General features: G+C 39.1%; 2 protein-coding genes across 4 annotated transcripts; one reads left to right on the top strand and one right to left on the bottom strand.

The window, feature by feature from the left end:
- Positions 1-9: 9 nt before the first annotated feature.
- Positions 10-3331, top strand: fam78ba (family with sequence similarity 78 member Ba). The gene is made up of 2 exons (XM_055202950.2): positions 10-1222; positions 1892-3331. Exons 1-2 carry the CDS (start codon positions 888-890, stop codon positions 2412-2414), a joined length of 858 nt encoding a protein of 285 aa, XP_055058925.1. The 5' UTR covers positions 10-887; the 3' UTR covers positions 2415-3331.
- Positions 3332-5221: 1890 nt separating this feature from the next.
- slc35a3b (solute carrier family 35 member A3b) lies at positions 5222-21885 on the bottom strand. 3 transcript variants are annotated; one of them, XM_055202943.2, is made up of 8 exons: positions 21529-21885; positions 13525-13780; positions 12206-12360; positions 11685-11807; positions 10981-11155; positions 9445-9563; positions 9185-9318; positions 5222-8190 (listed from the first exon to the last, which is right to left on the bottom strand). In XM_055202943.2, the coding sequence occupies exons 2-8, from the start codon at positions 13715-13717 to the stop codon at positions 8097-8099; spliced, it is 993 nt and encodes a 330-aa protein (XP_055058918.1). In that variant the 5' UTR covers positions 13718-13780; positions 21529-21885; the 3' UTR covers positions 5222-8096. The 3 variants fall into 3 exon arrangements, with proteins under 3 accessions (XP_055058918.1, XP_055058917.2, XP_073710596.1); XM_055202942.2 differs by lacking the exon at positions 21529-21885 and adding an exon at positions 14643-14909; XM_073854495.1 differs by having other exon boundaries at positions 5223-8190; positions 21525-21881.
- Between the last annotated feature and the right edge of the window lie 127 nt (positions 21886-22012).

The raw sequence follows: 22012 nt of genomic DNA on the forward strand, positions 1-22012 counted from the left end.
GGGCGCATCCGTCAGCTCGGGCTCGCGCACTAGCATCAGCACCTCGCTGCAACTGAACAGCGACCATATATAAGCACATGTCTGCGATAAGATGCTGCGCTGTGTGTTATTGGGAAAATAATTTTTAAAAAATCACTTTGCTGCATGCTGTTGCGCGAGGACCGCGCGTTTTGTGTTTATCACCATCAGCATCTTTTTATGTTCTCCAGTCTGATTTGCACAGGGTTTCCTCGCTATGGAAGGGATTGGAAACACACAAAGGAAAGACACAAAATTAGCCCAGTTCTGCCTATGAGATGCACTGCTTTTATTTAAATAACTGACCCACGCTTGCTTTATAAACCGGATGCGTTGAATCGTTTGTTTGGACTACATGTCGCTTTTCCGTCCTCGCGCATTTTTTCCAAAGAAGCCGCGTCAACAAAATGTTGGGTAGGTCGTTCACCTGGAGTAAACATAACCATACAATCTTTAGGCAGCACCGGCTCTCTCTTTAGCACTGACATGCCCGCGCCCAGCAGAAACGCCGGGATCAAAGGGCTGCAGATACACAGCCGTGACCTGGAAGGAGGAAGGAAAACGGGCTCACACCGGGTGTCCGATTCGGTGGAGGCCGGATCACATCTGCTGGGGACGAGCATCAAGGGCAGTGCGGCACTCCGGCGCTTCAGGATCAGGCGAAACGGATCATAGATACACCCTTAATGCCAAAACACCGCTGGGTTGCTATTACAGTCATTCATTTGCCTCAAAGATGTACCAAAACATCACACTGGAGCTGTAAATACCGACAAAACATGTCGCATTTGAAGGATTTCTCGAGGATATGTTGAGTTTGTAATGAAGACGAAGATCTGTCAACATTACAAGGGTCGTAAAAAGGGCCAATGAATATATTGCTTAAATACATCCTCATTTTTCCGTCGCTCGCCACATTGACACCCCTAATAAGCAGGACCATGGGTTGCATTCAAAGCATCGCCTGCAAGCCCCGCATCCGAAGGGAGAACATAGTGGTCTATGAGGTGTCAGCCTCCATTGACCAATGCCCGACCATCATTGAAGAAAACTCACCCATTGTGCTTCGATACAAGACCCCATACTTCAGAGCATCGGCTGGGATCGTGATGCCCCCTGTCCCCAGAAACGAAACATGGACTGTGGGGTGGATTCAGGCGTGTACCCAAATGGAGTTCTTTAATACATATGGTGATATTGGCATGTGAGTTACCATTGAACCAAATTGTTACTGTAGTATTTGATCTTCGGGTTAAATAACACACTGATTTTTGTATTGCATTTCTCTTTTGTGGTCTTAATATTTAGACAATATGAGGGTTTGTTATTTACAAAAATCTCAGGGATGTGCCCATAACTGTGGTTTTGAGAAGTAAGTCCTGAACTCAAACCCTATCACTATCCCTAGAAATCCAAACGTAACCATTAACCCTAAAATCATAGAGGACGATAAGTTAATAAAACTGTTGTATAAGACTTAACCCTATAACCTTTTTTAAAACTCAAATGCTGATTGGTTGACCAAGAGGATGGATGTCAAATCCAGAATACATTCTAAATAGTGAAAAACTGTATTAATACTGGACAAAACTGACAATTTAAACTGAAGAGAAGGTTAGAAAGAGAATATTTGAATGGTCAGGAAGTCCTATTGAGTTAAAAACAGCTTCATTAATATTTCATTCACATCCCAGTTTTCTATTAATCACCGTTTAGGCATATTTGTATGAGACACTTTGTTCAGAAAAGGCTCTCTCTCTAACCACCCCATCCCTATTCACTCACCTGCCTTTTGATGTATTAAAGCACAGCCGCTGCTTAGACTCGTACCTCTTTTGTCCTCCCTGACCCCTCACCCACTTTTCTTCTGCAGGTCCAGCTGGGAACTCCCAGAACTTCGTGAAGGACGGGTAAAGGCGATCAGCGATTCAGATGGCGTCAGTTACCCGTGGTACGGTAACACTACCGAAACGGTGACACTCTCAGGCCCCACGTCCAAACCCTCCCGGTTAACGGTGAGCATGAATGACAACTTCTACCCTAGCGTGACGTGGGCAGTGCCCATCAGCAACAGCAACACGCCCATGCTCACGCACATCACGAGAGACCAGAGCTTCATCACTTGGCTGGTGGCGCTAAACGCAGACACCAAAGAACGTATCGTTCTTCAGACTGTGCGCTGGCGGATGCGGGTAGACATTGAAGTGGACCCGTCCATGCCTCTAGGTTCTCGTGCGAAACTCATGGGACGGCCGCACCAAGAACAACCGCACATTCTCAGCAACAATGAACCCATTCCGCCAAACGCGCTGGGCAGGCCCAATGCCAACGATGCCCAGGTGTTAATGTGGAGGCCTAGGAGGGGACAACCACTGGTTGTTATACCACCAAAATAGGGTTGTCTTAACAGTGCCTACAGAACGATAACACCTTAAAGGGTTGATGACTGCATGCACTGTTTGAATCATACGGATTTAGGTGTCCTGCGGATTGCCAGTTTTTTTGGCCTACTTTATTCCGGTTGACTGTTGAATGGGGCATAGCCTGTGTCCAAAATGAAACTGGACTGTTTTTCAAATGCACAGTACTCATTTTATTTAATGACAAGGAATGACCAGTCATGAATCTGAACTGTATTTCGGGATAGATGCTATATAATGCATGAACGAGATTGAATGTTTAGTCCCCTATGACACAAAGTAAACTCAGTTGCAAACAATGAAGAGGGAAATTAACTTTTAATTTATAAGAGATCTCCTTGAAACTACTAGCAAATATCTTTTACATACTATAAGACAAATAGGCCGCATGAAGACATTCACCCGCTGAGGTGGAGTACATGTAATAATGGAAGTGCAGTGGGGCTGTGCAGGTACAATATGTTCATCCAGTCAGATTCATCTTGGCACGGAGTTGAAGTTTGTTTGTACTCACACGCAAGTCCATTTGAGTTTACGCAGTGGGTGCTGCACCATAGGCATATGACAGATTAGTCACATGCTCCATCTGTGGCATTCTCCATGTCTATCTGTCTCTCTGATCTTTCAAGCTGTCTCATCACTCTCCCCTTACCCACTGAGACTCCTTGGGTAATTATGACACAGATGAGATTAAGTTTCCATTACAAATATCAGGTTTACCTTGAACCCCTGAAGTTGTTTGCTTTTCAATATAGGATAAAATGACAGTTGGCCAAAAATGCTGTCCAACCATCTCTGAGTCTCTTGTTGCCCATGTTTATGTTATTTAAAACAAAGATTAATTGCTTTCAAACCATGCAAATGAATTAAATAAATCATGCCCATATGATAAAGCTGAATTATTAATAATGTAATCAAAATTAATATAATACAGTCTTGAATCATGTTTATGAACATTTCTCCTTTTGCCCTGTGGAAGAAGGGAAACAGTATAGGCGGTTTCCCGGATAAGGCGTAAACCTAGTCCAAGACTAAAATGCATGTTTGAGCCGTCTTAACTGAAAAACAGCTTGCATTGACATATCTTAAAATATATCAGTGCCATTTAATCTTAAAATCAGTGGTGGCTGGTGACTGCTCATCCGAGGGGCGCAAATTCATGTGTTCGGAGTGTCGTGTGTTGCCCGTGCTTTCAAAATATGTGTTTGTTGCGTCATGTGCCTCACGTGTTTTGTCAAGGTGGGTGCCTGCTGCTCACGCGTCAAAACCGTTTATGATAAAAGAGACGCTCACGTTCACAAAATACAGGATTCCCACACCTTAGTTAACTTCAAATTCAAGGATCTTTCAAGGACTTTCCAGGTCCAATAACCTCAAGGACTAAATGTGGGGGCACATTTCAAGTGAGGGCAAGGTTACATCGTGTTACCTTTTAAGATACATTCCTTTTGTGGGAACTCGCGCTGCGTCACTGCGGTGACACTTTGGGGACGCCTCCAGGGGTAAGTGCGTCTGAATGTGTATATCAAATTCAACCAATGGTGAGGCTTAACGACAAAGACAGGGTGACGCGGGAGCCAGGAAGTATATCGCTATCTGAAATATTGCCAAAGACGACGTTACAGGGACGCAGGAAGTATGGCAAGGGAGACGCAGCGCCTCATTCCCTTTTCAGGGAACAACAGTTACATACGTAACCCGAGACGTTTTCATGTGTCAAACACAACTATGCAAAAAAGCATTTTGGTATGAATCAACATTTGCATACATAAGATATAAGCATTTAAAGCCAACAGTTTAGCACGTGTGCTTAAAAAGTCTAGAATTTTTAAGATATTTTCCTACACTATACAGGGAATAATATGGATTTTTTTCCAAAAAAACTTCTTGCATAAAATAGATTCAAGCACTTTCAATGACCTGTATCTATGTATGTATATTTACATCGTTCGATTTCAAGGACCCATGGGAACCCTGTTAACAGTAAACTCTGATTACGCATGAGATTATGCGAGTATCTGGCAAACGCTAGCGTCTCTTTTATCATAAACCCTTTGGACGCGTCTGCAGCAGGCACTTGTTTTGACAAGACACGTGATGCACATAGGATCTCTTGGCGCGCAGAACACATATTTTGAAATTACGAACCACACACATGACGGGCTACATACATGTTGTGACGAACTTCGCATCGAGCGCCCACGAAAAAACAAGTCACCAGCCGCCCTGCTCAAGATGCACACCATTATTATTATATATATATATTTTTTTGAAGATATGTTTGTAAAAACTACCTAAATTTCCCAATATAATTTAGACCTACCGTAGGCCTGGATTAATCTAAACTGGGAAACTGCCCCGAAAATATGTGGCTGTTGCTTACTTGAGTTCTGACCATTGTACGTACATAATGTTTGCTTAATTGTCTACAAAATTTCTCAATAGTTTATTGTTTGCATGCTTTTAATTTAGTGAATTGCACTGTTATGTATTGGAGCTTGACTGGTCGACACTGAAAGGGATATTATTGGATCATGGTGACTAAAACCATTGTAGCTTTTCTTTATATGCCTGATGCATCACTTTCCAAGAAAACAATATGGACTTTTTCATTGGAAGGTGATATGCATGCAGTATGTCTAAAGCCTGGAACTCTGATCTGGATGAAGGCAGAATATGAGGTTCCCTCTCAGTTTCTTTAATATGAATCATTCATCACCTCATCTACCTCTATCCTGACCTGTTTTGATCACTTCATATTCTGTATCTCTGTCAAAGCCATATTTCTCCTTGAAACGGACATCTAAATAAAGATATCATTTAAAGTATATGAACCCAACATGTGAAGACTATTGCATGAACACCAGCACTGACTATACAGTACATGTCAAAAATATTATTTTGACATTTCTTGAATGATTTGTTCAATTGAATATTAAAGGTGCAGTGTGTAAATTTAAGCGGCATCTAGTGGTGAGGTTGCGAATTGCAACCAACGGCTCAGTCCAATGCTCACCCCTCGCTTTTGAAATGCATAGAGAAGCTACGGTAGCCGCCACCGGAAAAACGTGTTTACAACTTAGTAAAAAAATGGTCTGTTAAGAGCTTCTGTACAAACATGGCATCATAAAATGGCGACTGCCATGTAAGGGGACCCACGGTGTATGTAGATAAAAACGTCTCATTCTAAGGTAGTAAAAACATAATGGTTCATTATGAAATGTCTTTATACATCACTGATAATATAGTTTTGTGTATTATTTTGACATTTCTGTCAAGAGATCCTTCTAAAAATTACACACTGCACCTTTAAACAGCATTTTAGGGGTTTACAGTCAACCGTGTCATACATTTTGTCACAAATATAAATCCCAGCATAACATTTTTGTCATGTTCATATGGGTTCCCACTGCAAAACTTGTCTATGCAATGAAAGAGAGTTTACTATGAAACATAAAGAAAGATAGCCTACTACAGATAGGAAGAAAACAGATTTTTGATCCTTTCTGCATGACAGTAATTTTTGCATAAATCAATTTTGATGCAACATTTCTATTTCCATTAATTCCCTCAGCTAACAGCAACAAGATCTGACAATTCACTCTGTTTATTCAAGGACTATTAAAACTGCACTGAAGATGCTGCCAGATCTTTTAAGTACCAATTTAGCATTTCCCACACTGGCACTTGATGGAAGTACCCTTCGAAAAAACACGCAGTCTTTACTTTTGATAGTTAAACATCTTTATTACCAAAACATGACAGGACTTACTGAAGGGATACAATCAAGTAAAACAATATATTTAGCAAACAATGAGAAGTGCATTTGTAACATTTGCATAAACTGTAACATTTGTGTAACATCTGTCTCAGAAAACCTCCATTTTAGGTGAAAAATCATTAGGAATGTCAAAGGAGTCAACAAAGACTTTACTTAAACATAACACTGCCACCTGATTGGTCTAGCATAAGATTAATGCACAAGCTGTGTCCCAATTCGAAGGTCCACAAAGAGAATTGAAATGAAACGGTCTAGCATTCGGAGGATCCATAATTTGCGTCACCTGCTGTACGCTCCCACCGCGCCTGTCAGCAGGACACAGCGGAGACGTTTCTGACTTATTATAATAAATATGGAACCAGAAAAACATAAATATCATAAATATATTTTAGAAAATATAACACACTGATGCAGAGTAAACTAACCAACAGTATATAAAGTAAGTTCGGGAGGAGCGTGGTCATGTGATCCAACCAATCAGCGCAAAGAGGTGTCTATAAATAGCAGTCCCGCACCTCTGTCCCATGACAGTTTTTGCCGCATCCCTCCTCCACCCCATCACCTCACTTTCATGATGGCTGCGTCTGAAAACTCAAGGCAGTGACTCGTTGCCTTGCTGCCTCATGAGGAAATGACTTCGGAGGCATGAAGGGAGCTCAGAGAAAGACTTTCGGACACACTTCAAAGGCAGCGTGTTTGAAATATAAACAGAGAGAGCGCCTTTGTGATAACTAATCACATATTTGAAAACTACAATAACAATTTCTCGCTAGAAATGCAATTAAAAGGTGTAAAAAGTGAAAATGTACCTTCATTTACACTAAATTTGTGCTCCAGTCGCTTCCTTGGCCGCCATTTTATTTTTTCGAACTCGACCAGGCTCGACCAATCACATTCTTATTGTAAGCCCACGCATAGGTATCTCAGGAGACAGGAAGTAAACCTAACATTGAATTCGGACATGCCTTGATGCCTTCCTGCCTTGGAAAGCTGCCTCAGAAGGCAGCAATTTAGAGTTTTCGGACGCAGCCTTAGTTTTATTTATCCCAGTTAAAGAGGGGGGAGTACTCTGGGTTCGGGCTAAATTTCTCATTCCCTATCGATTACATGTTAATGCGAACTCAGAAATATACACAACATACACAGAATAATATTTATACAAAACATAACTTATAATACTAAAACAGTGACAAGAAACTGTCACAGTCTTCGAATTGGGACACAGCCATGGTCTCATGCAAACTACGGGTTCCTCCATTGATAATTACACATAACACAGCGGACAATTCAAGGTTTAGGTGTTTGTAGTCCTTAAGGGTGATTTACACTTCTGCGTAGGACCTACGCTGTAGCCTCTACGTTGGTTTCCATTTTTACTTTTCCGTCGTTGTTCACGTCGACATGCAATTACACACGCAGACCACTAGAAGACAATGTCCACTGGTGTATACAGTATCAAGACAAAGCCGAAGAAAAAGCAGCTTCTTGTGTACGCTGTTGAAGAAGCATCAGTAGTGATGGAGGTTAATAGACAGCGATTTTGTTGTATCTCGAGTTAAAGATCATTTCTCAATTTGGCCTATCTTTGTTTTTACCATCACAAGCGGAAAGTCTAGCGGTCTGCATAGAACGGACACATTGTTACATTTATGAAGAGGTGCACGTCGGCACAAACACAAAGTTATGCACATATAAGTTATGCTTATAGGTCCTATGAGGAACTATAAATCACCCTTAAGTCCCTCATGTGGTTCCTATGCTATCCTCCAATAGCATCTCCAAGGTTTTCAATCTTTCTTCTGGACTGCACCTGATGGCGAGCATCTCTGCAGACAGTCTTGAGAATTTTGGTTATTCCTCATGTTCTGTCCAGGATTTTATACTTTGCTGGGGATGACCACCGCAGTTGTTCTTTCATAACCGTAGAGAAACGTAGCAGCAATAACCAGCACTGCCCCCAAGAAGAACACACTACAAGAAAAGCAGGATTTATTTTTCTGAATTTCTTCAATAGGTGTCTCAATCTCAAGAAACTTAATTTGTGCCTTAAATCTTCAGGAATTAGTGTACAGACATTTAGAGTAGCCATACCTGTTTTACTATGTGATTCAAAAAATGGACTTGAACCAAAAGTTAGAGATAAAGACAAACTGTGCATACAATTTCAGAAAAAAGGTACAAGAATATACAAAAGTTGTCACTGGGGTGGTATCTTTTCAAAAAGTACACTTTTGTACCTAAAAGGTTCATATTGGTTCTTCAAATGTGCACATTGGTACTTTAAAGGTATATACTAGTAGCTCACAGGTATGCAACAAAACGGTACATATTATGACCCTTTTAAAGGAAAACACTACCGTTTTTTAATATTTTACTATGTTTTTACCTCAACTTAGATGAATTAATATCTCTCTTTTTTTAATGCATGCACTTTTAATCTTTGTACAGTGCTTCTTGAATGTGTTATCATTTAGCCTAGCCCCATTCATTCCTATGGCTCCAAACAAAAGTTTGATTTTTTGCCACTATACTTACTTGTGTAACTACTCATGTAACAGTCTTTAAATAGGAAAAACATGGAAGTGTTTGGTGGCTTCTAAATTCATCCCTGTTTGGATCCTAAGGAATGAACGGGGCTAGGCTAAATGCCAACACATTCACGAGGCGCTGCACAAAGACCAAGTGCACGCATTGAAAAAAGACAGGAATGTATCAATTCGTCTAAGTTGAGGCAAGAACATAGCAAAACATTAAAAAACTTTTTTCCTTTAAAATGTACCGTCCCAGTAACAACTCTGTACCTTTTGTTCCTAAGAGTGTAGTCATAATGAAATGTTTGTGCATAGGCTATAAAAAAATGAATGTTTAGTTATGATGACAGAAATAAAAAAGAAACTTACTACAATTAAAAATTATGTTAATAATAATAATACATTTTAGATCAATAAAATAATTGATACAATACCTAGTAGGGTCAAAATCCTCCAACCAGAAATAAGAAATGATGGTTGACAGAATGATTGAGATGGATGTGGCAAAGCCCTTCAGAATGTTGTCTGCATATTTGATGACAGCTGCAATGACTAACCCACCCAAAGCCTACAGGAAGTGTGCGGTAGTTTGTTTAACACAAAACAATGACAATTAACCAAGTGACACGTATACATGTGTATGTGAGATCTTGTTTGATTTTGTGGTATGCGAGTAGATCCAAGTAAAATGTACCTGAAGAGCCACAACTGTCCAGGTCACCTTGTTGTACCCTTGAAAGAGTCCATCTACTTGCACTCTTTCACCATCGTACGCGAACACTCCCACAAGTCCAAAAATCAGTCCGAACAAACCTGAGGTGAGGGAAGAAAAACAAGCATGTTTACATACCTCTAAGGAGAACGAGCAAGAGTTTCACAAGCACCACAGAAACCTGAAACTTGTGAACAATGGCTTCCAAACAATTGTCCGATGATTCCTGCAAGGAATAAGAGACACACAAAGGAATTTTCTCTTTCTATAGAGTTGGTATCAGCTAGTTGTGTCCCATAGCGTAAATATAGGTTACAGGACTAAAATTACCTTCTTTTTTTTCTTGTCCAAAAGCATTCGGCAAAAAAGCATTACTGCTTAAAGGAATAGTCTACTCATTTTCAATATTAAACTATGTTATTACCTTAACTAAGAAGAGTTGATACATCCCTCTATCATCTGTGTGCGTGCACGTAAGCGCTGGAGCACGCTGCGACGCTTCGATAGCATTTAGCTTAGCCCCATTCATTCAATGGTACCATTTAGAGATAAAGTTAGAAGTGACCAGACACATCAATGTTTTTCCCATTTAAGACGAGTAGTTATACGAGCAAGTTTGGTGGTACAAAATAAAACGTATCGCTTTTCTAAGCGGATTTAAAAGCGGAACTATATTGTATGGCGTAATAGCACTTTTGGGAGTACTTTAAATGGTCTCTCAGTCTAGTTCTGAAGGCTACACAATCATGGAGAAGACTGCTGACTTGACAGTTGTCCAAAAGACGACCATTGACACGTTGCACAAGGAGGGCAAGACACAAAAGGTCATTGCAAAAGAGGCTGGCCTGGCTGTTCACAGAGCTCTGTGCCCAAGCACATTAATAGAGAGGCGAAGGGAAGGAAAAGATGTGGTAGAAAAAAGTGTAGAAGCAATAGGGATAACTGCACCCTGGAGAGGATTGTGAAACAAAACCCATTCAAAAATGTGGGGGAGATTCACAAAGAGTGTGATTTAAGTCTTTGGACAAGACAAAACAGCTGCAAAATCATTAAGTATCCAACTTGAAACATTGCAAATGATGAAAGTCAGAATGTAAAAATAAAGAAACTGAAGCACACATTAGGGGGCCTTGTGACGCATGGGACAGCCACATTCGGGTTATATTCAGGTCCAAGTACCCAAAAGGGACCCAAGTTTGAATGTGATCCATGGTCCTTTCACATTTGTCTTTCAGGACTTAACTGACTGAAAAATCGACGTGGCGTTTAATGGACTTTGCAAGCAGACCGGTATTTCTGAATGCCTTGAGGCCGGGATTTGAAGCAAAAGTATTTGATGAACATATAATATGTGCAGAGAGTTAATATCAGTTTTGACAAGCGTTTTTTTGCATCTGAGCTGTTTGTGTATTTAATAAATATTTATTTATTAAAAACTGTATTATTTCCATTTTAGGAAATTAACTCATTGTCATTATCATTGTATTCTGTTACATGTATTCATAAAAATTAGCTGACCTAGCTGAATATTACGGACCCAAACGCTCTGCTTGGTCTCTTTGAGGATCTTTTCAAAATAAACGCCAGCAAATCCACTGGAGAAACAGGCCACGAGCACAGCCACCAGTCCCGCAATCTGAGAGCCTGCAGTCAGATTCTTCTCTTGGGAGCTTGATGCAGCATCAGTTGGCCACTGTCCATTCATGTCAAACAGAAACACAGAATCAACACTTCTTACATAGTCTGTGTAAATACGTTGAAACAAAGCCAGCTTACTGTGGTTTGAAACAGACTCGGAAGGAAACAGAAGGAATTTTGGCAGTACATTGCAACATTTGTTAACTGGCAGCATATTGTTATTATCACTGCTGAGTCATACGTGTTTACGTGTCTTGTTTTTACCTGCAGTTTGGGAATGCATTGTTTATACGTTTTAAAACGTGTTTAGGCATCATAGCCAAACTTAAATGTGCCCCATCAAATTGTCAAATCTACTTGTTTATTTATTTATATACATAGTACAGTCACAGACATTCATTTAAATAATATATAGATTAAAAAAATACAGTCACAGGCAGATATAAAAGTCTCTGGGAAATGTAAAGACACTTATAAAGCAAACTTTACAGCAATATAAAATGCAAAAAATAACACACACACACACACACACACACACACACACACACACACACACACACAGTTTACCAGTGCATTATGCTTACCTGGACAAGTGCAATACCAGTCATCAGAATAACTAATGAAAGCCACTGGTAAATCCCAAGTCTTTTACCCAGCATGGACACTGAGAACAGAGCTGTGGTGAGAATTTTCAGCTGGTACGTAACCTGAAAAACCCAAAGAAATGTAAACGAGGCAAAAAAACACTTGTCAATCATAAAAAAGGTGACACATGCAATCCCACTGCAGATCTACCCCTACCTTATTTTTTTAATATGTAGAAGTATGCAGTACTGAATTGTGGAGCTGAATTGTGGAGTTTTTCAAAATTTCTGAGTGGAGGATTATTTGGGCGGGGCTAAAACCGTGGCTCTATGACACACTGGAGCCACCGAGTATGGCCCCAACACATTTGCAAGCAACCATTCAGGTTGTAGCGGTATTTGAAAGTCGAAACAACGTATTTCCCATGAGTGGGTGTGGTTTCAGTGCCGACAGCGGACACGCCCCCAGTGTTTGAGAGCAGACAATTTATTTTATGTACTTGGTAGTGTTTTTATTATACCTGATAAGTAGCAGCATCTAGATTGGAGAGAGCCACATAGAGCAGGTTGTTCTGCAGGGTGTAGATGCCAGAAGGAATGGCCAACTTCAGCGTCAACAGAGGCTTATTGATTATTTCCTCCACCAATACTCGATTCAGGCCACGAATACTACAACCTATGGAGTAGCATACAGCAAAGCATGTAAGAATGACAGCTGTGTGCAAGTGGTACAAGACAAAATCTAATCTACTGCTCTGAGCTGCCCTCAGTGTTTGGTAAATGGTAATACAGTAGTAACAAAAAAGGTGAAAAGAATTTGCATTTGTTAAATTAAATTTCACTTTTTTGAAAATATGCTCATTTTCCTCCTTTGATTTTTACCGTTTTGGAATCCATTCAGCCGATTTCCGGGTCTGGCGGTACCACTTTTAGCATAGCTTAGCATAATCAATTGAATCTGATTAGACCATTAGCATCGCGCTCAAAAATAAGTTTCAAAATTTTTCCTATTTAAAACTTGACTCTTCTGTAGTTATATCGTGTACTAAGACTGACAGAAAATTAAAGTTGCGATTTTCTAGGCCGATATGGCTAGGAACTATACTCTCATTCCGGCATAATAATCAAGGACTTTGCTGCCGTAACATGGGTGCAGCAGCCGTAATGATATTACGCAGCGCTCAAAAATAGTCCTCAGCTATTGAAAGTTACCAAGGTGACTATTTTTGGGCACTGCATAATAATAAAATAATATATTGGTCTTAGTACACAATGTCACAACAGAAGAGTCAAGTTTAAATAGGAAAAATATCGAAACTCTTTTAGCGCGATGCTAATGGTCTAATCAGATTCAATGGATTATGCTAAGCTATGCTAAAAGTGGTACCGCCAGACCTGGAGACCAGCTAAATGGATTCCAAAAAGGTAAAAAAAGTAGCTAAACAAGGTAGCTGGTATCACGTTTAAGTTACAAGGTTTACCAGCTTTGAATTAATAGATGTACTGAGCACAGATAATGTAAAATTCCTGCATTTAGATTGCTACCTCAATACAAATTTCCAAAACCGAACTGTATTTAAAATACCTAACCTTGATATCCACAATCACTATCTTGTGAAAAATACTAAGGACAGCCAGACAATACAGACACCTGAACACCAGGGGGCAGTCAAACAACACTACTATAACCAATAAATGCAATACATGAAAATCAGATTGCAGCACACTATATGACATATTTGTTTTATGCAGAACAAACTCAGCATATCAGCTCAATGAGATTAGATCAGATTTGAATAAACATTAACAGACACATATGAGTGGTGGTTGAAAAACTCACTGTTGTCTTTGAAGACAAGAAGTATGCATGCAACAATCTTAAGAACTTCAGCACACACCACGGCAGAAGACGCCAGGTAACGTGGACCCTCAGATTGCAGCGTCCGAGAATAACGCATAGTTAGCACCAGCGTCGTGGTCTGCAGTACCAGAACCCCGAGGGAGACATACTTCAGACGGGCTGAGGGCGACATGGAGATAGGGGACACCTCAGCTGGTTCATAGACAGGAGCCAAGGACGAGAGTTCCTGTTTAGTCTAAGAGCGAAAAAAGAGATAAAAGATGTGAATAAATTATGTTACTCATTTTCTAATAACTGTACTTCTCAAGTTCACACAGGTTGTATAGGATGTTCACCACAATATCTTTGGAGTTTGGACGTATTCCACACATGTTTGACAACCAAAGGTTGTACTTTTTTATTATTTTTTTGTAATTCAATGACATTTATTCTGAATGTGTGTGCCGAAAATGTCCAAGTACTTTTTGAGATTATTATTTATATTTGTTGCTTTTTATATCTGTATTAAAACTATTTATCATTAGCATTTTTATTTTTCTGTTTTATTTAAATGTGTATTATTTATCTGCATTTATATTTTACATATTATTTATAACCATTTTTATGGTATTACACATAATTCATCTGATTATAATTTCAGAAATTACTAGCCTTGTCTGCTTGTTGATTTTCTGTAATTTAAAAATGTAAAATTTCTACACACAAAGGCAAAAATATAATTTAAATATTAAAAGCAATAACCTTTTGCCTACTCCCTGACATGTTAGACAAACGCATTAATATAAAGCAAGATTAACATCACTTATCATCACACAGCCATAATGTAATACTAATGCATCTCTATTAGTTTACATGCCTTCAAACCATTAGAGCACTACTAACATTGCTAACAGATAATGGACATGTTTGATTATTTACACCTCAAGGGAAACAAGAAATGCTTTATCATGTCAGCACAGCAGCCCATTAAAATTTAAATCTGGCCCTTTACCATTTAAAAATGTCACCAACCTAATATATTGTTTATGGACACTGACATCATCAAGCATTCGTACTGTACACACCATATCCTAATACCACAAATAAATGATACTTACCTCCATCACATGCATCACAACGATATAACTGTTCTGTTTGTGAGATGCATGGTCTCCTTTAGAGCAGTTATATTTCAGAAGTTATTATGTCAGTAGCAGAATGACAGAATGAAACATTCATAATCCTTCAGTAAAAAGCAAAGATTGTAACAGTAGCCACTCCCACTGACACACAGCCGGATGGCAGGAGGATATGATATGGTTTTGAAATCCTATACTATTTGCAAAAAAAACTTACACACTGCCTGCTTCTCTATATCGCACTAGGATTATGAAAATGATTTTTAATCTGAGAGCGTCACATCAACAAAAACATTTATCATACTTGGCAAACAAGTAAAGTTTGGGTGTGATTAAGAATGCTGCAAGCCGAGTGGTGGAGGTGGGGTGTAGCGTACACGAAGAGCACACAGGTTGCCTTATGCAGCGGTAAGGCTGTGGTGGTGGTGGTGAAGGGGGGTGAACTACACAATTGTCCTCTGTGTACGGGGAAAAAACTCAACAGCTCTTGTCTATTGAAATAACACCCCCTACCTACTTGACCAAATGAATCCAGGTAGTGTCTTGCCATAACACCATATTTTGTTTATTAAATCAAAACCGGATTTTTTTTAGGTCACAGCCTGAAAATGAGGGTGAATTTCCTCCTTAGATAACTGATATGGTGTATATTTATTAGCATGAAGGATTGAACTTGTAGAAAGAAGTACAAATCTGTGCATTTAAGAAGAAAGTACTTCTTTCAATTCAGTGTATTTGTAATGTATTTCCTTCAACACATATTGTTTACAAAACAGTTTAAAAAATAATAGTGCCTTCGGCTCTAAGGTGTGGTGTCATTGTGATTATTTTGCTGCTCTCGATCGAGTCAGAGCCTTTCATATTTTTTGTATTTTATAAAAAAATATTATAACACATTCATATATAATAAATTATGTATTCAAAGCTTTAAAAAATTATGCTTCCAAATAAAAGCACTACGTGGGGGGGCAAACTAAAAAGTTTGAAAACCTACTAGATTCACCTGGTTTAGGTATTATTTACCCAAACTCTTATGTGAAATCCCAGTCCCAGATTAAATATGGCATGCCACAGGGATCAGTTCAAGGCCCTATCCTCATGTCGTTATACACGATTTCTCTTGAAGAAATTATCATGTAACATAACATCGATTTTTATTGTTATGATGATCGTGATAGATACCTAGCGTTACATGTTTACAGAAACATTTCAAAAATGCACCACAGTATGATTCAGATCTGTGAACTTTATTCACACATTTATGACCTCAAGAATTGACTGTTGTAACTCCTTGCTGGGGCAGTTGTTATGAATCAATTAAATAAGGTTCAGCCGGTTAAAGAGTAGTTGCAATAGTGCTTACTAGGTCAAAGAAGTATGATCACGTAAGCCCAATTTTAGCAACCTACCTGCGACTACCTGTCAAGTAGCATACATTTTAAAGCCTTAGCATATTTGTCACAGCCAATCCATCACAGACATTGCACTGAAATTCTGGTCTCCCAATTATGCCTTGAATATCAAAATCATGGTGGTAGATCTTTTCCCAGTTTAATGTTGTGAGGTGCACTGGCCAAAATTAATCCACGGCAGTTCATTTGTCTTTATTACATATTTCTTAGCTAAACATTACCATGAGATTTCACAGATGAAATCTCTTGAATATCTCAATTATTTCTCAGACAACAATGAGTTAAAAGAAGAGCAAACTGAAACTTTTGCTTAAAGGAGCATTCCCCTTTTTTCGAAAATATGCTCATTTTCCAGCTCCCCTAGAGTTAAACATTTGATTCTTACCGTTTTGGAATCCATTCAGCCGATCTCCGGGTCTGGGTCATAGCTTAGCATAATCCATTGAATCTGATTAGACCATTAGCATCACGTTCAAAAATGACCAAAGAGTTTTGATATTTTTCCTATTTAGAACTTAACTCTTCCGTAGTTAAATCGTGTACCAAGACCAACAGACAATTAAAAGTTGCGACTTTCCAGGCAGATATGGTTAGGACTATAATCTCATTCTGGCGTAATTATCAAGGACTTTGCTTACAGAAGAGTCAAGTTTAAAATAGGAAAATATAGAAACTCTTTGGTTAATTTTTAGCGCGATGCTAATGGTCTAATCAGATTCAATGAATTATGCTAAGCTATGCTAAAAGTGCTAGCGCCAAACCCAGAGATCAGCTGAATGGATTCCAAAACGGTAAGAATTAACGTTTAACTCTAGGGGAGCTGAAAAATGAGCATATTTTTAAAAAGTGGAATGTCCCTTTTAGTCTCCTGCGTCTCATATAAAGAAAAAGATTCCTTGAAAATTACAGTTAAAATGGTTACACTATAAATGCATAAAATGCCAAACACATGTTTCCAATGTGGCAAGAGAAAGTATGTGAACCCTTTTGGAATTTCATGGTTTTCTGAATAAATTTGTCATAAAATGTAATCTGATCTTCATCTAAGTCAAGGGTATTGATTGAAAAACACAATTAAACAAAAAATTCTGAATTTTCATGTTTCATTCATTCAACATTCAAAAATGCAGTGGAAAAGTAAGTGAACCCGTAAAATTAATAACAGGTTGACTCCCCCGCCTTGGCAGCAATAATTTCAACCAGGCGCTTCCTGTAGCTGTGGATCAGACCTGCACATTGTTGAGGAGGAATTTCAGCCCATTCTTCCTGGCAGAACTGGTTTAGCTCTTTGGCATCTCATGTGTATGGCCCTCTTCAAGTCAATCCATAGCATCTCTATTGGGTCTGGACCTGTTGTGGACTTGGTGTCCTGGGTCCTGTTGCAACACCCACGTACTACACAGTTTCAGTTGTTCACATTATCCTGAAGTATTGTCAGATATATTTGAGAATTCATCTTACCCTCAATGATTGCAAGCTGGCCAGGTCCTGATGCATCAAAGCAGGCCCAAATCATGATGTTTCCTCCACCATACTTTACAGTTTGGATGATGTTTTCATGATGATATGCTGTGCCCTTTCTACACCAGATGTAGCACTGTGTGTTTTTTCCAAATAGTTCAATCTTAGTTTCATCATTCCACAAAACATTTTGCCAATATCGCTGTGGAGTGTCAATGTGCTCTTTTGCAAACTTCAGGCATGCAGCAATGTTCTTTTTAGTAAGCAGTTGCTTCCTTCGTGGTATCCTGCTTGTTCAGTGATTTATATATTGTAACCTCTTGAACCTCATGAGATGTTAGCAAGTTCCAGTGATGCCTTCAAGTCTTTGGCTGTAATTCGGGGTTTCATTTTGACAGGGCGCCCACTTCTTGGTAGAGTAGCAACAGTCCCATAGCATCTTCATTTCTAGATTGTTTGCCTAACTTTAGACTGGTGAATTTCTAAGGTATTTGAAATAACTTTTTAATTCTTTCCAGCTTTATGTAAAGCAACAATTCTTGTTCTTAGCTCCTCTGAAAGCTCTTTTTGGCGAGGCATGTCTCACATAAGCGTGTTCATCTTGTGCAGAGCAAACTCATTTGAGGGGTTTTATCAGTCAAGGTAGTTGTAGTCCACACCTCCAAACATATCTTAACAAGACTCCAGCTAGCTTTTTTGAGGTCATTAACTCAAGGGTTCACATTTTTCCACAAGCACAATGAGGTTTTTTGGTTGTTCTCAATAAGACATGAAAGATAAACATTTTTGTGTAATTATTTTTAGACACATTATGTTTGTCAATACCCTTGACTTAAAGGTGCAGTGTGTAATTTTTAGAAGGATCTCTTGACAGAAATGCAAAATAATATACAAAACTATATTATCAGGGGTGTATAAAGACCTGTTTATAATGAACCGTTATGTTTTTATTACCTTAGAATGAGACGTTTTTATCTACATACACAGAGGGTCCCCTCGCCATTTTGTGACGCCATGTTTCTACAGAAGCCCTTAACGAACAAACTTTTTTACTAAGTTGTCTCCGACGATGACATGTTTTTCCGGTAGCAGCTACTGTAGCTTCTCTATGCATTTCAAAAGCAAGGGATGAGCAGTGGACTGAGCCGTTGGTTGCAATTAGCAACCTCACCACTAGATGCTGCTAAAATTTACACACGGCACCTTTAAATGAAGATCAGATCACATTTTATGACAAATTTATTCAGAAAACCAAGAAATTACGAAAAGTTCACACTTTTTCCTGCCACTGTATATGAGATATTACCTAACAGGATAGAGAACAGAGAAAGAAAAAAGGGAAGAAAGAAGAAAGAGAAGCAGCATTGCAAACTGAAAGCTTGGCCTGTTAGCCTGAATCATAGAGCTCAGTTAAAGCAACACCAAAGAGTTTTTTACCTTAAAATAACGTTTCCAAAAAGTTTCAGTGGTTCATCCACTCAAACAGGGTGAATGGCACTTTCACATTCGCTTTGCAGCCCTCTATCGGCCAAACCGCACTAAAGAAGTTTCCAACCGTCGGGTAGTGGTCCTGTAGTTTGAGTGAAAACTACAAAAACTTGCTTTACGGCAGACCTACAATCCAATCAGAGCCAGCTATGCTGCAGTATTTACGACAGTGGTAATGAACAATTACGCTTCTAACCTGCAGGGGGAGCAAAGAGCAATAAGTCTTTAGTGTTGCTTTAAAGAAGAGCATAGCTCATGGAGACCAGCTTAAAGGAGGATGAGGAAAAAGAAGAAGCGCCCAAGCATCCCCAACATTGTCTTTCTATCTTTTCCTTGACCATGTGACCAAACCCACATGATACATTGAACTGACCAATCAGAAGACCACCTTTAACCCCCACTGTACTGGACAAACCACATCGCTAATAGACTTTGATTACTACCAGTGAGCACAGGAATGCAGATGGTACCGGAAGGCAAGGGGGGTTGTGACAGAATAATAAAATTCCTACCCCCTTAAGATCTTCTGAGCTATGAGGGAGCAATTTTTAGTACCTCTTGCAAGTGTTGTTTTAAAAATTTACAAAACCAAAAAAAAAATTTTTTTTTACAAAATTTACATGCGATCAATGTAAATGTCTCTTTAAAGAATAATTTACACAAAAATAAAAATTTGGTATTGTTTTACATATTCAGGCAATTCAAGTTGAAAGTGATAGATAGAAGTATACTTCCTGAATTTCAAGCCCTGTTTGTTTTTTTAATGAAAATGTAACATTTTTCCTGCATTACATTTTGAACATTCTTACTTCATGAGGTCCCATCTGGGATGTTTACCAAAACATATAAAACTAGAAAGTCTGCATTATCAATCAATGCAGCAGATATTACTTCTGTTGGCCAAGTAGACTATCAGTCACTGCTGATCTAACTGCTTGATCTCATGCTCGACGGTTTGTCAGTATTACAGTTCACACATGCAATATTAAAGCATATGGAAATTGCTTAATTCGTTAGTGTATGTTCAAATGGGTATGGCTGCTTGACTAAACCGATTTTTAAGAACAGCAAACAGGAACCCGAGAGTCACATTTCATTCTGTTCTGATATCTTCATGCTTAAAACATCCCTGTTTACATGGGAGTTGGTGTAATGAACAAATATTGATTCACCTTCACTATCCTTTCCGCAAACCCAAAGGAGGGCGTTGGTGATATCTTTCACTTGAATTTAACCATTAACCTATCAGATAGGAAGCATGTTTAGTGTACAGACAATCCCGAAATCGCAGTATGTACTGAAAAGTACAGTACCTAAATATCAACAGTTAAAGGCAGGGTGCATGATTTCTAAAAACGGTTTGGAAAAGGGAGTCGGACCAACTACCAAAACACACGTGTAGCCAATCAGCAGTAAGGTGCGTGTCTACTAAACGACATCGTTGCCTGGGTTGGGTATGTGTGGCGTGGGTCTATTAAAAAAAGGTCCAGATCCTATTGGGGTAGGGGCGTGTTTGTTTAGGTAATTTCAAATGTCAACATTGCCTTCGTGGACCCTGCCTTTAAGAGTATGTTATGTATCATCATTAAAACAGTATATAGTGGGTGTTGACATTACAAACATACTTTATATGCAAACTTTTCATTGATCACCTCACCTGTGACATACTAACAATAGCCTCTAAAACAGGTATTAAACAAATAAAATGTAAACATGACGAGGAATGCATTTGAAACAGTTTCCACTATTTTATTTTATGAACTTCAATATGGTTGCCCCTCAGGGTAGTAAAGTGTCCATGCATGCTGAGGAATTTTAGCAGAAGCAGTAATAGCGTAATGTTGTGGTGAACATAGGCTGCGTCATCTGGAGGTCACATTTAGGCTGCATACGTCATCAAGTCTTATTTCAGAATATTAACAATTGTAAAGTTGACTATTATTCTTAGTTCATCGCAAAGTGTTTTAATATGCTAATAACTTGCAAATGTAATGCTGAAATAAACCAGGCTTGATGACGTATGCAGCCTGCATATGCGACCTCAGGAGGATGCAGCTTCCGTTTGAGAAACGGTCATCATATGTTCACTCAAAATAGATGTCCTACTACAGGACATTAGAGAAAAGAAACCAACGAAAACTGAAATATAAGGAATAAGTAATAATAAACTTAAAACGACATTGAAAATAACAAGGATTAAGCCTCAAATGCATTCTTCTTTTTTAAGAGTATAAGAGTACCACTGGTTTGTTTTACAAACAACAGAGACCAGACAGCACCGGGACGGTGTGTGAAACGTTTTGAACTTTCAAGCACATGCCTACTTGATTTTTACGAATATTTGCAATATTTTTACGCAGCCCGGAAAATGCTATGGCAATACAAATCGAATTTGTCATGTTAATGAAGCACGCGAGAGAGAGAGAGAGAGAGAGAGAGAGAGAGAGAGAGAGAGAGAGAGAGAGATGTATTAGTTGAGAAAGTAAAGGTTTTACTATACCTGGCTGGCTGGGATGATCTCACACGGTGTAGGGCGGACACAGCGCTGTCTGATGCTGCATGTCTGCTTGCTTCATTCAAGACCTCTCAGTAGTTTCGCAGCACGAGCGAAACAAGCGCTTCCACTCGTGTCGTGTCAGTTTCCTTAAAACTTTCAATTGAGGGCGGCAACCCGCCTTTGAGTGACATCTGATCTGCCGATATACGCGCGTCTTCAAAACTTTTTAGGCATTTCCGATTTCATTCAGACATGCAGCGCTCGGCAGACCAATGGACGTACAAGTATGAGATCAAAGTAGTGCTTTCCGTTCGCTCTCGCGGTATTTTTTAAAACTCCGATCAATCTTCGGAGCGCCGAATTAAGTCGAGTGCATTAACGTGTGTAGGGTTGTTTAGAAAGGATTTGAGCTAGTTATAGAACCTTATAAAATAAAAGTGAATCAAAATACTATCATTTAAGTATAATTCATACACACATATATTATAATT

Source organism: Misgurnus anguillicaudatus, chromosome 2 (assembly GCF_027580225.2).
Source record: "Misgurnus anguillicaudatus chromosome 2, ASM2758022v2, whole genome shotgun sequence".
NCBI classification, from domain to species: Eukaryota; Metazoa; Chordata; class Actinopteri; order Cypriniformes; family Cobitidae; genus Misgurnus; species Misgurnus anguillicaudatus.